At 43.5% G+C, this 15259-nt stretch overlaps 1 protein-coding gene across 2 annotated transcripts in view; it reads right to left on the minus strand.

Annotated features, from left to right (window-relative positions):
* Positions 1 to 15259, minus strand: part of rasgef1ba (RasGEF domain family, member 1Ba) — a 118125-nt gene that overhangs the window by 13353 nt on the left and 89513 nt on the right. The window contains exons 1-6 of one of the 2 annotated variants that reach the window (XM_084946896.1): positions 13737 to 14059; positions 6663 to 6845; positions 6428 to 6550; positions 6116 to 6253; positions 925 to 1140; positions 392 to 466 (exon numbers count right to left, since the gene is read on the minus strand). In XM_084946896.1, coding sequence (XP_084803022.1) covers positions 392 to 466; positions 925 to 1140; positions 6116 to 6253; positions 6428 to 6550; positions 6663 to 6839 — 729 coding nt within the window. In that variant the 5' untranslated portion in view covers positions 6840 to 6845; positions 13737 to 14059. Of the gene's footprint in view, positions 1 to 391; positions 467 to 924; positions 1141 to 6115; positions 6254 to 6427; positions 6551 to 6662; positions 6846 to 13736; positions 14060 to 15259 lie in introns of those variants that run through there. The other variant, XM_084946895.1, reaches the window with a different exon arrangement.

Raw genomic sequence — 15259 nt, forward strand, 5'->3', positions numbered from 1 at the left:
CAGAAAAGAGACCACACCGCTCCAAAACACACACACACCTTACCAATGCAAACCCTTGGCAGTAGTGGTTGCTAGGAGATGGGGTGCATGCATGCCCATCTAATCCAGACACTGGGATGATTTGAGGAAATTGTCGGTGAGGTGTGATTGAGTGTGTGAGGGGAGCGGATATGTGGTCTGCTGCTAACGTCTGCAAATAACCTGCCCTCACTTTGACCCATGCGGCAGGCAGTTACTGCGCTGTGTAAACTTAACATCCTTCTGGAAGAGAAACTAGACCATCGGAGACAAATCAAGTCTACACACCAGATTTCAGCCAAAAAAAAAAATTGCATAACTACGGTATGTGTTTTCTTATCTGCTGATGTATTCTGAAGCATGCAGTCATTACCTTATCATTATCCAGAGGGTCCTTGTGGACGAAAGCCTGGACGAATTCTTCAGGTCCGATGTAACTCAGTCTTTCCTGAAAAGGGAGGAAAGGAAAAACTCCCTGAGAATCCACGAACAGTTCGCATCACACCAGGACCGTAAAAGGTTTGGTCACCAGATGGTTTCCCTACTTGTTCAAAGTTAGTTTGGGATTATCTTGCATCATTAAAGCCTACATTTTATCTCCCTTTTTAGAACCTTTGTAAAAAGGGAAAAACACTGTTTTTCACATTGATTTAGCTGATATGTAATGACTGTGGTTAAGCAGCACAGGAGGACCTCGGTCACCACACTGATTTATCAGTCCATCACAGAGATCTGGTCCTGCTCTGACATGCATCGCCCTCTCTGATATCGATCTGGCCTGCTTCTCTTTGACTTCTGTGTGTGTCTCAGTGGTGCGGTTTCAGACTGCTCCTTGGAAGGTCACATTTAGAGCTTACTTCAAAATAAATGACATTTAAACTGATTTTTAAGAACTGCTTCTCTTACCAGCTCTATGTGTGTGAGCTGCTGGGCGACGGTAAAGGGGTCATTGCAGATAGACAGCAGGTCTCTCTGTATGGCTGCCTGAGGCTTCGCTTTTAGAACCGTGAGCCTCTCAGCCGCAGTGGCGTTGATTTTGCCCAGCGCCTCCTCGTACTGGCTGAGCACCGTCAACCTCCTGATGAGGCCCTGGCTCATCTGGCTGACTGCCTTCCTGTAAATCTGCGAGGAGAAAGAAGGAAATCTGTTTGCTGGAACTCAGTTTTAGGTTAGTATGCCATCTGCCAGGAACTTTAGCTTTACTAGCATCTTCAGAAACAGTACTGTGTATCATATGAAGCTTGTTTTCACATTAAAGAACACCCAACTCTTAACCTTGTACTTTAACTTTGCTTGTTTTGCGTTTCAGGGTGGTGCAGGTGATGAAAGATGCAAGTTCACAGTCCAGAGCCACAGAACAGCCATCAAAGTGTAAATTGCAGAAAAATGAGCCTTTTTTCATTTACTAAAATATCAGTCACAATGTTACACAAAATTCTTCCTGCCAGGTTTATTAATAATTCTCATCAGCTCACGGGGAACAGGGCAGGGGACTCTTGGCTTACTGGCTGAGAGGTCATCTTATTTTGAAACTTTCCTGTGACTCAAACAGGCCACGATTAGATAACAGTTTCCTCTCTGCTCCACTTTAGCATAGAAGTTGTATAAGACGGCCGGTCGAGGGAAAGAGAACATGTGTATCTGATTTTGTGTATGATGAGAAGGCTGAATGATCCCAAGGACCCCTTCACGGCCACATCTCTCCTCTCTGAACTTTTTTGCCAATTCAGCCTCCAGAATCTGGGATCTACAACAAGACCGAATTCAACAGGGGTGGGAAAGAACACCCAAGCCTTATAATGGATGTGGAGGGCTGGATGTCTAAACAGCAATCGAGTATGACGAGTCTGTGCTGCATTCAGACATTGGGGATAAAAATGAGCGGGCTTTCATCGCTCTGCTGGAAACAGTCAAGGCGGGACCTTTTTCTGAAATTCACTTCCCAGGGCGCAACTAATGCATCTGTTTGTGGGTGATGTGGCTGTGATAGGTGCAATGACACATGAAGAGACACATTCATGTGTCAGCCAATCAGCTGTGGCTCTGTGGACACTGCAGTTTTTGGCAAGGGGTGATTGCCAGAATGAAAAATGAAACTGCAGAGAGAAAAATCAGGTTTTATGTACGATTGCTGTGCTGTAGATTCTCAACAAACAAACAGTGAAAAATGCCAAAATCCGATTTTTGATACTTGCCAATTATTTTTAGATTGCTGCTTACAGTTTGAAGACATTAATTAGTTCCAAACTTAAAAAAAAAAAAGATTTGTCTGAACAGGAAAAGAAAGAATTTGTTGCAAAACAAACATTAAGATTCATTAGTTGCACACTTACACTCAGTCCTCTCTCACACACTGCAATAAACCCGGCTGATAAACACTGTATTAACTCTGCTAATGCTTGACCGCGCTCCTGCACAGTTGGACAACAGCGAGACATGCCACCAGTGAAAATCCACTTCAAAGTGAACCATCTGCCGTAGCTTCTGTCCCCACCACAAACAGAGGACAGGCCAGGGTCGGGTAAATATAGTCTCAAATCTTGGAGACAACGGCATGCGTCACATTTCTAAGCAGAGGAAGTCACATTTGCTCACCCCAACTTTTGGCGTTACGACCGAGTGAGCCTAGCAGTGGCATGCGATTCCCTTCACCGTCAACACTGGCAGCGGTCCCGAGGTGGCAGACGACTGCTCAGTGCAAGTCGACACTTCTGAGCACATGGCTGGGTTATGCCATCATATCACTAGAGGTCCTGTTATTCTTGGCTGACTGGTGTCATTTCCTGTGGAGCACCACCTGACCCAAAGCAAAGGCCCGACTGTTTTTAGACGTTCATTCAACCAGAGCTAATGAGCAGAGTAAAAGGTGTACTGGGCTGGATTGTTTTAAACTACAAACATGCGCATGGTGCCAAGTCACGATGCGGCAGAAGTAGCTCTCAGCCAACTAAACGAGACCTCCCTGGTGTTCAGCATTAATCAGTGAAGTCGGCATAATCCGTGTGCGAGTGAATCGAGTTTAACACAAGTGAGACGTTTCATGGTTTCATGTCTTTAATGTTAGAACTTGAATTTAGTCTTTTATAAAACCAGTTTTTAAAGGTGTGCTTGCATTATTTCAAGGTGCCTGGTGTCTTATTTGTTAATGTTGAACATAGATGAAAACTGATTCTCCCCATTCAGGAGAAACTGATACTCCAACATTGTTGCCTTTGAGTTCCTTTGTTATCTTTGATACAATGCACAGTTTAGAGGTGAGAGTGAATTACAATATGATACCATGCAATAATCAGAATCAGATTTTCACTATGCAATGGTTGTGGCCAATGAAGATATCGGTCCCATTGTCTGTTTAAGCTTCTTATGCAAAAATTCTTGCAGTACCAACTTTACAATGGTGCAAAGCACACCTGCCTCCATCTGAATATTCAGTTTCTCCAGGTATGTCAGGCACCTCGTGTGTCTAAATGATGTGAGAGCTACTAAAAATCTATCAAAATTACCATAAAAACGTAGCATGCATAATAAAAACTGCACATTTTCAGGTCAAGAACTGTGCACCAGTAAGCGAGTTCAGATCGAGATCACAGCGTCAGTTTTTTTCTTCAGCTGCAGCTTCCCTGTATATCCAACCACGTCCATAATGACAGTCTTACTACAGAGATCAAGGTCTGGGAATGTTCAGAGTGTGGTCTGGACATAAGTCTGACCAGATGTTCAGGACATCTATTCTGGACTCTCTTCCCAGAGCACTGTGGTTGACTCGCCAAAGAACCAGCATCCAACTCTAAACTTCAGACGTGCTTATGCTAAAGCATTTATGTTTTGAATTTCAAACCTGATTTGCAGCCTTCATGTTTAGTTTTGTTTCACACTTTCTCCAAATCAGATCTATTCAAAGCCCCATCCCGAGAAGCACTTCCCACAATTTAAACAGCCGTATTTCCTGGAAATGTCCTGCGGTGTTCACACTACCAAAAATAAGGTGTCATCCTTTCTCACCACGGGGGGAATATCTATGGACACATGAATAAACAACTGTTCAACTCGACTCCTTTCCCCAAACATTTATTTGTGGCAACGTGTGCACCCGGGGCATCAAAGCTTCCCTGAGAACGATTCATTCAGAGGACTGTTGTTGGTCAGGCTTTGCACACCATGCTTACATGACATTTGAGTTTATCTTCATGATATTCGACTATTGCTTTGTCAGTACAAAACATGCTGTATTGTAAACCCGACCCATCTTTCTCAACGAAATTATTAAGTCAACAAGTTCATTCCTAGTTGATAACATCTCATAAACTACATTTCCCGCAAGGTCTAAGGACACAAAGGCAGGTACTGGTTATGCAGGGGAACTCCTGGAAAGATTATTTAAAAACAGACTTAAAATAGACTTGTTTGGAAAAGAAATTGAAAGTAAAGTGTGCATTATTGCGTAATTCACCCATAGCGTGCCAATGGTTTCTCTTTATCTAGTTCAACTCTATTTGCCAGTAGAGATAATGTTTAATTTTGGTCTTAACTGACTAGCAGCAAATAGTACCTCTCTTTTCTTTCTTTTTTTTGTTAAATGTGCCAAGCATGGTATTATCTCAGGTAAAAGTTCCTGGGAATCTTCACCTAATGCCTGTTTCCCCCGAAGCCAGAATCAATTTCAACTATCAAAAATATCCACAGAGGTTTGGTGTTAACGCCAGCTGCAGCCAATCTAGTGTGAAATCAAAAGATGTTTGCATGACCGTCAAAACAGTGTGTGTGTGTTTATGAGAATGTCTATGAGTGTGTGTACTGCTGTCGACCCTGGGTAAGTTTCCATGGGGGTGGGTGGGTGGGGGATCTGGAAAGCTGTAAATGTGTCCAAGTGTCATGTGAGGTTGAATTGATTTCTAGATAAAGTCAGGATCAATACTTGTCCTCGCACCATCAATGAGTCCTGTGGAGCCTGATTAAAAAAGTGGGGGTGCGTGTTTTTCTTGTCTTGAGTGCTAAAGAGGGGGCGGGGGAGGGTGGGGGTGTTTATCTTCTTCATCACTATCTGGTCCTGACAAGCTGCTGCTGCAACAACTAAAACATCCAAAAATACACACACTTAGTTTGTGTGTGCCACTTTCCCGAGCAAAAGGAATGACTCAAACAATCAGCACGTGCACTGGAAGAACCCAGTCTGATGAGGACTAATATCATTAATTGTTCAGACCAAAGAAAATTTAACTGGGAACATGAGACGGTGACATGGAAGGATAGGAGCACGAGTTACGAAGCCCAGTAAACTTGATTCTAGCAGAAAAAGACGAATCATCATGGGACCTTTTTTAATAATCATCATGAGGGAAACATCTTTCAGTGGATCCCTGCATGAAACAAACTGTCCCACAGGAAAAATGATCTACATTAGCATAGCTCTGCAGTTTGAGAAGCTCTGTAAATATGAATGCTTGCCAAGTGCAAGCACTCATATTTGACAGATATATTAACCTGTCATGGTTCACGTGGGGGGCTTTCACCTCTAAATTTCCATTTTGCCTCCTGCTAGTACTTTAGCTTATGCTAGCACTTCCTTTCATAACATACATAGCATGAGTCACTGCTTGTCAAAACAACGTTTCTATATCTAAATGTGTAAAGTCGGAGGGTCAGCACGTACCCCAAAGATAACAGAGAGTACGGGACAAAAAACTGTTCAAGCCTACTAAAAACACGGTGCAGCGAGGCTAAAGGCGCACTGAGCCGGTGACATTCAGCTCTGCTGCAGAGGAACAATCCAAATGCTGCCTAAGAAGGAGCACTGCAGGGAAGACAAAAAACCCACCTAGGCCATAAACAATGGGGCTTTTCTCTCAACCGATCCGGGCTCAAAAGTGCTTTGTTGCCAGAGATACCCCCACTCCACCTCCCTCCGCTGCTATCTGCAAAAAATCTGCCTGCGCCTGTAGCTTTACTGCACGTGCAGTCAACTAAACAGCACTGCACTATTGGTGATAACACCTAAAACTAAACATATTATCTAATCAGCAGGTCATTTGCTACTTGACTAATCTAGAAAACCCCTTTTGCTGCGTGTCGTGGTGAGTGGAAATGAAGAAAGACTGACCTCGTCTCCGCTGGCAAGCCGGTGGGTCAGCTCTTTCAGGCTCCGCATCATCCTCTCATCCCTAAAGTCATATGGGAAGGTTTCTGTCCACTCTGTCAGCAGCTGGAGGATTTTGGGAGCAATCTTCCTGACTCTCATCTGAAAATGCAGGTGAAATATGTACTTAGGAAGGGTGAAAGAATATCCTAGTTTAATACGATTCTTGAGTCCTGTTAGAACTCAATATTTCACTGACTTTTAATGCCATTGTTTGAAACTGAACATCGCAGTGATGGTGTTTTTTTTTTTAAATAGAAGTCCCCCCCAGCATACCTTATCAGCTTGGGGATCGCCAAGCCGCTGCTGCTCCGTGCACAGGTGACACACTTTGGACATCAGTTCATAAGGATGGATGAAGAGGCGAGAACTGAGCAGGAAGGTGAAGATGTATGTCCTCTGTTGAGATAAAAGACACATTTAGTAAATAACACAAATTATGATTTGATTCTTAAAGCTTGAATTAAAAATATATATTTAGCATTTGAAAGCATCACAATGCAACACTCACATCTGGATAATAGTCCACAGTTGGGACCAAGTGGTGAATGAGGGCCTCCAGAGACCCGGACACCAGGTTGTTATCATTATAATAAAGGCCGGGGTAGCCTTCCTCCTTGGTCTGGTACAGGTTCTTGTTATAGCTGCCAGTGTTCAGCTGCCCTGTGAATGGCGGTGTCTGAGGCATCGTGTCCTGTGCAAACAAAGAGGACAAACACAGGAAGAGTGAGACGGTGCTTTTTAGATATTTAACCGCGAATGCTGATGCAGGTCCAGACGGATCCAAAATAGCTCCCAGACGCAAACGCAGACAGCAAAAGGTTTGTTTGGGAAATGGTTTGGACACAGTCAACACCCTTTTCCTCCTCTGGACTTTTTAAGGTTTCTGGTTTGTGGTTTGAGTTTATTTGGATGTACAAATGGACGACTGAGAGAAAAGAAGAAAAAAAAGAGCTGAAAAACAAAATTAGGGTTGGACAGGACACGAGGATGATGGAGTCTTATGAGTCATTTGGATCACAAGATAACAGGAACACACAGCTGGCAGACAGTTTGTTCCGTTTTGACCCCGCTAAGCTTTACAGGAAGCTGAACTCTTAACCCTCACAGGATTAGGCCTTTGTTCTATATGACCACAACATTACTATGCAGATAATGTGCATCACCTCCAGTCCAGTAAGCAGCAACATCTAATGCCGGCGTTAACGACTGAAAACAAACGAGGGTTTAAGCTTTCATGAGATAATTACAAAATATTAGTAATTCAAAAGGTCTTCTGACTCAACTCCTAAGCGGGTGGTATTAAAGGAAGCTCTGCATCTATGCTGGAAGAGAAATGAAACGGAAAACACACTTAAAAACATGTAAGAGCTTGTGAGAGTCCTCACACTGGAGAATCCAGAGACTCTTTTTTTTAATCCTGAAAGCACATTGTATGATCACATTGTCTGTTAACTTCCGACCCTGCCATGTGAATGTGCGTGACTAAAAGCAAGAAGGAGACCGTGTGTGTGTTGAAGAGGGCAGAATAGATCATTATGCAGGGCAGAACACGATACAGAGGGGCACACGTGTTCTCTGGAGCAAAGGCAGTGAGAGGTTAGGTGTTAAATCTGCCTTTTTACAGCTGAAGGAGAAACAAAACTGTCCCAAACTGGATTCATATCAATGTTTTGACATTTTACATTCCAAAACTTTGGTGCTTTTTCTTGCATGAAAAAGGAGTGCATTAAGCACTGCTGCCAGTAGTAATTTGCAGCTCACTTACATAATAACAGTTCAGTTATACACCTCATGACTTCCTCCATGGAAAACTCTCCAAGTGCATGCAGGTCAGCAGCAGCACAGACATGTCAGAGGGAGAGGTGAGAAATTCTGCAGCTTACCTGCGACTGCTACAGCAACAAGTCTCGGTTTGTTGATCTAGCAGTCAAATACCCTTTTAACCCTCTCAAGGCAGGCGTTGCAGATTTGCAACAGTTAAAAACTAACAACCTGATCACCCCACATACATATTTTATGAGGTTTTTTACTCAGAAGTACCACTGCAGGTATTCTTTTGTGCATTAGCAACAAAAACTTAATTTGAGCCTGAGAGGGTTAAAGAACTGAGGATGATTTTAAAAACTCCTCAGTCTCGCATTTAAAATTCAAGTCAACTTCCACAAAGAGAACAAAACCCTCACGTACACGTTCCTCTGCAGTTTACCAGCCTCCTGACCTCTGAACCTGGCTCCGTCCCATGCCAGGCAGACTTACGGCTGAGGAAACACAATGAGTCTTTTCACACTTGTGTGTGTGGGTGGCGAGGTGGGGGTTGGAGGGGGGGTTAGTGCAAGGTCCAACAACCCCGCCTCCATATACCTTCACACCCCTGCCGCCTTGACAATATGCTGCCCCGTGGCTGCCTGCCGAGCCAGGAAGCCTTCAAGGCTGACGCAGTGCAGCGCTGGCAGGGAAGGAGATGCCAGGAAGTATAAATTGCACCTGCCCCACACACTGGCACAAACAGCTCGAGTGAGTTTAAGGTTTTGTTGGCCTGTGGTGGCAACCTGATTTACAGACTGTCTGACAAAAAGGGAAAACATCAGCTGATCAAACCAAGTGGTGAATTAAAGAAAGGGGGGGAAAAAAAATCACAAGACAGTCCTGTTTGCTCTCACACAGATACCAAAACATTCGATTTATTCATGAGCACACACGAAGCTCCCACCCAGCCGAGTCTGCCTCTTTCACACACACCCTCCATAATGCACGTGTGCACACACCCACCACAGCCATTATTCAGCCAGACAACCATGGCCATTTCCATGAGAATGGTGCGTGTGTGGAGTCGGGGCACAGCGGCCCGAGCATCTGCTGCACCATGTGGCTTCCCCACAAGAGAGGGACATCACGAGTGTGATGGAGGGAGAAAAAGGGCTATCCTCACTCAGTTCTGGGATCTTCAAATAGTCCACTGAGGTTTTCTACTGAGCCAAAGCGCTCTTTCTCTAGCAGCAATACAGCACGGGCACAGTTGCAGTTTCTCAGAGATGTCGCAGATGCCGAGTGTCCGCAAAGCAGCCATGAACGCTCCACTGGGGTTAAGCTGAAGGGCACATCATCAGCAGCAGGTGATCTAGTGCTGAGAACATGAGTCTTTCACTTTTCCCAGCTGGGATCTGAACAGCCAACACCCTGATCTCAAGTGTGCTCTCCTAACCACTGAGGTTAGAGACGTCTGCTGCACAGAAGAAAGATAAATCATCAACTGCAAGGGAGCATCATGGACCATATGAAAGTGTATTTATTTTCTAAGTGACTAATGTGAAGAATTAATCATCAGCCACACCAATCCACTTTTCCTTGCAGATTAACTTTACAGATTCAAATGTGCAGGGAAAATTGAGGCGATATCTCCGCCAGTATCTGATGACCAGAGTTTTGGGATTTGATTTGAATTAATTTACAGAGGCCCTGTTTTCAGAAGACAGTGCAACAACTGGGTTTAATAGTGAGCTATAACACTGCAACAAGTTGTTCTGAGCTTCAGGACTTTAACATCACTCGTCCTCTCTGATGTCTCTGAGCACAATTTGGATTAATCTCATGCTGCCAGGGACAGGTGGGGTTCTTTGAAGATAAAGGTGGTCTCTTATACAAAGAAAGAAAAAAAAAACATGGATCGAGGACACGGTGAGATCAGATGCTGTACCGAGTCCTTTTCCTTAATCTCTCGGTCTCATATCAGAGCAGGATTTGTGCCTAGCAGCAAATACAGGTCAGAGTGTTTGAAATCTTATTTTGGAACATTCTTCCGATTTTTCCAGTCTGGAGATCTTGCTTGTTCTTTTTCAACACTTCTTAAAAGACGTTTTAGCAGCATTACAACTACCTTTTTACTCAGATTAGAGCCACTTTCAATCAACTGCAATATAATAACCCCGCCCACACACACACCAGCTGTCGCCTTCACCAGAATCCTAAAAAAAGCATATGATGTTTGCAAGCTCTGACAGCTGAGGCAGAGAGATTTACATGTCTTCCAGGTGTCACCTGCAGTCGTAGTAGTAGTAGTAGCAGGAGTGGTGGTAGCAGGCTGAGGGGGACCACATGTTGAGTCCTCAGGCTCTGACAAAAACAAACTCTTAGCACGTTGCTGTTGGTTTATCCTGGCCACCGGCCGGGGCGGCAGCTGAAGATAAACAAGCAAAATGCCACAATTCGCCTCCGTGAGAGGGGCTGCGGGTTGTTTAGGTTGGATGGGTGGTTTTAATTAGAGCCTGACTGGTTGTTTGTGTGCAAAGCCATCTGCCTCGATGTGTAAAAGAAGTCTGGTTTGGGCTTAAAGTGGATTTAAAAACTGAAGGAAATTCACACTCTTGGTTTTTTCTAATCATTTAACAGTTAAAAGATGGTTGAAGAGAGAGAAAGAGCACACCCACAGACTTTGAGCTGTGCCAATCTTTGTCTTTTTAAACACATCAGAGTAAAGATGATCACTTGACAGAGTGTCTAAGACGACAGGCTGGTTATAGCGCAGACTCAGCACTGCCTTGTGATAACCTGCTGCTCCTGCAACATTTCTCCAAACTGAAAGAAGTGACCAAAAATGAAACTTAAGGACTTTTATAATATATTGTTAATGTGTAGGAGGCCATGACTCACTGAAAGGTTAATAAAATGTTATTTTTCTCTTTTCCTTTTGCCACATGGGGACATTTGGAAGCACAGAGGGTCAGCATTTAAAAAACCTCCCCAGGCAAATGTCATATAAGAAGCAAAACTCCAGCATTCATGTGAGATTACCTTCAGGCTGCAGACCCAACGATGACGCGGCTTGCAGGTAATTTTGTCACCAAAACGCACGGGTGGGGCTGCTCCCCAGAGGGAGAATGATGCAGTCTGCTCTCTCAAAACACAGGCTATCAAAGAAGCGACGGGGGCTCTTCCCACCCTACCCATGCTTTTAATGACTGCTTGTGATGAGAGTCCATCAGCAGTGCAGAGATCGTACAGAAAAAAAGCCTCCGCACTTCACTCCCATAGTTCTTAAGCTGAACTCAAGGAAACAGACGTGTTCCCCGTTTAGGCACCCCAGTGTGCTCTACCTGAGAAATTTCTCAGGAGTCAGACAGTCCATACGACTATTTAGAAGTACACAGGTCATGCAATAAAGCAGTGAGATCTGTCGTTACCCTTAAATGTGCAACAGCAATGAGGCAGAAAAGTGGCACCCACATAAATGAAATACTGAAGAGACAAAAGGATTTTTCCCCCCTTTTTAAGAAAAACAGGCACAAAGTACAACAGTATGGCAGTAAAGGGAACGCAATGCAGGCACCAAGACACTTTAAGGCAGTAAATCAACAGCCCCCACCTCCCCCCACTGTGTAAACACTGAAAGGCATGAGGAATCTCACTCATCCATGGCTCGAGGAAATGAGGGTGAGAGATAGCTGCAGAGTGGCTGGGCACGGGAGAGTGGAGTGGAATAGTGGAAGTTATCTAAATAAGGCCGGCTCATTGGTTGTGTTGTTTGAAGCCAGAGTGTGGTCAACAGTACTTCAAATTAAAGTAAGTTCAGGAATTTGAAGCAAAAATGTAAGTGTTCCAGACCACTGGAATGAAAAGGTAGGACCAAAACAAACCAGATACGGCTGTGATGTGGAAACATTATCTCAGAAATAAGGAGACGAGGTTAGAGAGACTCCAACGGCAAGAACTCTGGGTAATTTCATGGTATTGGTCTTAACTTGTCAATGTGACTTGCCATGCCATTTTTGCTCTCGGAGGTTAGCAAAAACTTAGCCATAACTGCTGTGATTAACATGTAATAGCAGCCATTAAAAAAGCTCCTTGACCCTGATATTCCTGCTGGCTGAGCTAAAATTGTATGAACTATTATAACTGCAAACACGTCCTATCAGAGGGTGAGCCACACTCCTCCATCTACCCAGCAGCAGTACATCAACATATAACGTGCAGCCACTAACAGCTATGTCACCTCTCTTGAGTATTTTCACACCAGTGTTGAGTGCTGGGATATAAGCTGAGAGGGAGATGTTTGCAGCTGTTGCTCTGAGTGGTAAAAATCACAGGTTCCATATAGGACTCTGTCACCTGGCCTTATCGGTCCTCAGCAGTGCCGTGAATCCTTCCACCGCTGCAGACACCAACACTTCCTACACGGAGGGAACCCCCTGACAGCAGAAACGGTGCCCCTACAGCTGCTACATCTGAATTTTACTCCAAATCTTTAGGATCTGATATTAAAGTCTTAAAACGTCAGCAGCAGCTCCACGGCAGGGCTGTCTGTTCTTGATGAAAGAGTGAACAGTGATTTCTGTGTACTGGTCTGGTCTGCAAGTACTGAGATCATCTTTTGAAATTCAGAAGATGCCAGATTGGTTGGTCCGATCATCAGGATCAGGACCTGCTTCACATTTAAACATTGTTCAAACAGTAGTTTCATGTTTTCTGTCACAGTTCAACCATATTGAACCTGTTCAGCCATTACACCCATGACAACCAGGCAGCTGTAACTGTAGCAAAGAAGACTGTGATAAGATGAAATATTCCATCATATATTTTGTTGAATTTTAGCTCCTTACTTATTGATCTTTGAACTTATAAAACTAGAGGCGACCCAGGTTTAGGAAGCAGTCTGTAAACACAGCTAAGGTGAAGCTATGAACACAGCTTATAATTCACAAAGATCTACTGAGGTACATGTGATTACATTTACCTTTTAATGGCCACTTGTGTGAAATACAGCCCTCCTGCCGCCTCGGCACCCTTATTTCACGAGCGGAAACTTCCCATTTCGCCCCAGTGCATCTGTTTTTCTGCATTTGCTTCACATCAAGCAAATCCCACCACAACCCCAGGGATTCCAGAGTACAGTAGCAAACATGTAATCCGCAGTAACAATAACTCATTCAAGGGCTTCCAGGAGGCACCCTCACATTTTTAGACGACCAGCGTCCTGCCAAATAACCAATAAACGGATTTACCTTGTCAGCACATTAAGGAAACTCCAACTCATGCTCCTAATACAAAGCAGTGGCACGAAAAACCAAGCGCAGCAGGCCAGGGTGACCCAGGAGAGATGCGGGATTAACTTCACTGATCCCTCACCGTCTCGCAAAGGAGAGGCAGGGAGGGAAGAATCCTCTTAGCCAGAAGGTAGTTGGGGTTAAAAATAGCCCGCCATTGACACCGATTTCAGAAATCCAATTTTTGGGGCAGGTCTTTGGGTCAATTAGGCAAAATTAAAAATCCAGGAATAGCTCCTTAGTAAAGCCTGTCAATTTGGGTATTACTGCCCACGGTTGTTTTTTGTAATAGCAGGATAAAGTCAATATAGGCGCACTAATATTGGGGAAAAGGTGCTAAATGAACACAACAAAACCAAAGTGCAATGTTGATATTCACAGATCATTTAGGAAAAGAGTCGCAAAGCATCAACTCATTCAGATTCACGTTTGGCTGGAAATAAAGTGCGCTCTTTCACCACCTGCGCGCATTTTGGACACGTCGGGTCTGCAGAATAACATTCAACAACCAAAAAACTGTCCGGCTGTAAACACGCACAACTCACCTCAACAAGCCGTAATCCAGGGACAAACTCTTTGGTATCTCTCCTCAGAAAATAAGCGAAAACAACCTCTGATCAGCCGATACTTTCTCCTTTCACATGCGCGCAGAGCAGGCGGTCAATCCCAGCAGTTTCCTCCTGGCTCCGGACACTCAGTGCACCATTATTCAGGTGCAAACGCGAAAGAGAACAAAAAATGTGTATTCCCGCTTTCACAGCGCCAACGGGATCAAGTCAGCTCCAAGAACAAGTCGTCTAAATGAAGCAGTGCTGACTCTGTCTCTCCTCTGCAGCATTCACTCGGGTCTGAGCTCCGGAGCCGCGAGCAGCCTCAAGACCTCACAGCGAGGGAGAGGCGGCAGCCAATCAGAGAAGAGAAGCGCCCCCTCCCCGCCTGCCTCCCTGCCTGGTCTCATCTCTTGTTTTCAATTTCATTTCTCTTTCCCTTTCTCATTTTAGCTTTGCTGTATTTACAGAAATTTCCGATGAAGCCATTCCCTTTCAAAGGAAACCCCGGATAATATAGACTGTGGTTCTAGAAACGGGAGCATATTTAAGTAGAGATGAGTAAAGATTTCAACCAAGAAGTTCACGCATCAATAAAAAACTAAACAATTAAAAACAACATTAGATTAATTTTATATGCAGGGCTATGATTATGGTGTAATTCTGAAAGTGACTCGCGTTTTGAGGGTGTTTAAGGGTTTGTTTTAGGTTGTTTTTATTGAATCCATGAGCTCACTGATTTTATGAAATGAGTAATGCAAGCAATTTTTTTTTATTAAATTTGCTTCCGCTTTGAGCTGCAGCTGTAACTTTAGCACACTAATGATGACAGCTCTAGCATACTCATGTTTAGAAATTGTAATGGTTACCATGTTAGAATGGCAACATCTAAAGAAGACAATAAACACGGTAAAGACACCAAAGAAGTCCCAGTCTGTCCATCCAGTTACACATCTGGTGCCTAAACATACACATCTAAACATCTGCTAACTAACAGTTGTTTTTCCTAGATAGATGGTGTTTAGTGTTTATCGTGGGTTTTCAAGGGTTTTGATTTTAGTAAAGAAAAAAAAATACTACAAGCAAATTTACAGCATTCAATTTCAGGTATGAAGCGAGCAGCAGCAGGACAATCACAATGCTAACATTTTATTAGCAAAAGCTGCTTCCCTTTCAAAATAATGAAAGAATGTAGTGTTATAATGCAGAACATATATACTATTGATATTGTATTTGCAAAAACTTCTTTTTAAAAATTATTTTTTGTTTTTATAGAGTTTTTATATAGAGAAAAGTGTGAAAAGTGTGAAAACCACTAAAGGGAACTGACTTACTTTGACTTACTTGGCTCTGGTGAACATGAATTTATAGCTTTAATCAGCAAAGCCCATTCTTAGTTAGACCTTTAAAAAACACAAGTAAAATACAGTAAAAAAAAAAAAAAAAAAAAAAAAAAAAAAAGAAAGAAAGAAAGAAAAGAAAAGATTAATACAATAAATAAGTGGCCAAACAGAAAACTT

Source organism: Perissodus microlepis, chromosome 12, assembly GCF_051167445.1.
Source record: "Perissodus microlepis isolate ML-2025 ecotype Zambia chromosome 12, ASM5116744v1, whole genome shotgun sequence".
NCBI classification, from domain to species: Eukaryota; Metazoa; Chordata; class Actinopteri; order Cichliformes; family Cichlidae; genus Perissodus; species Perissodus microlepis.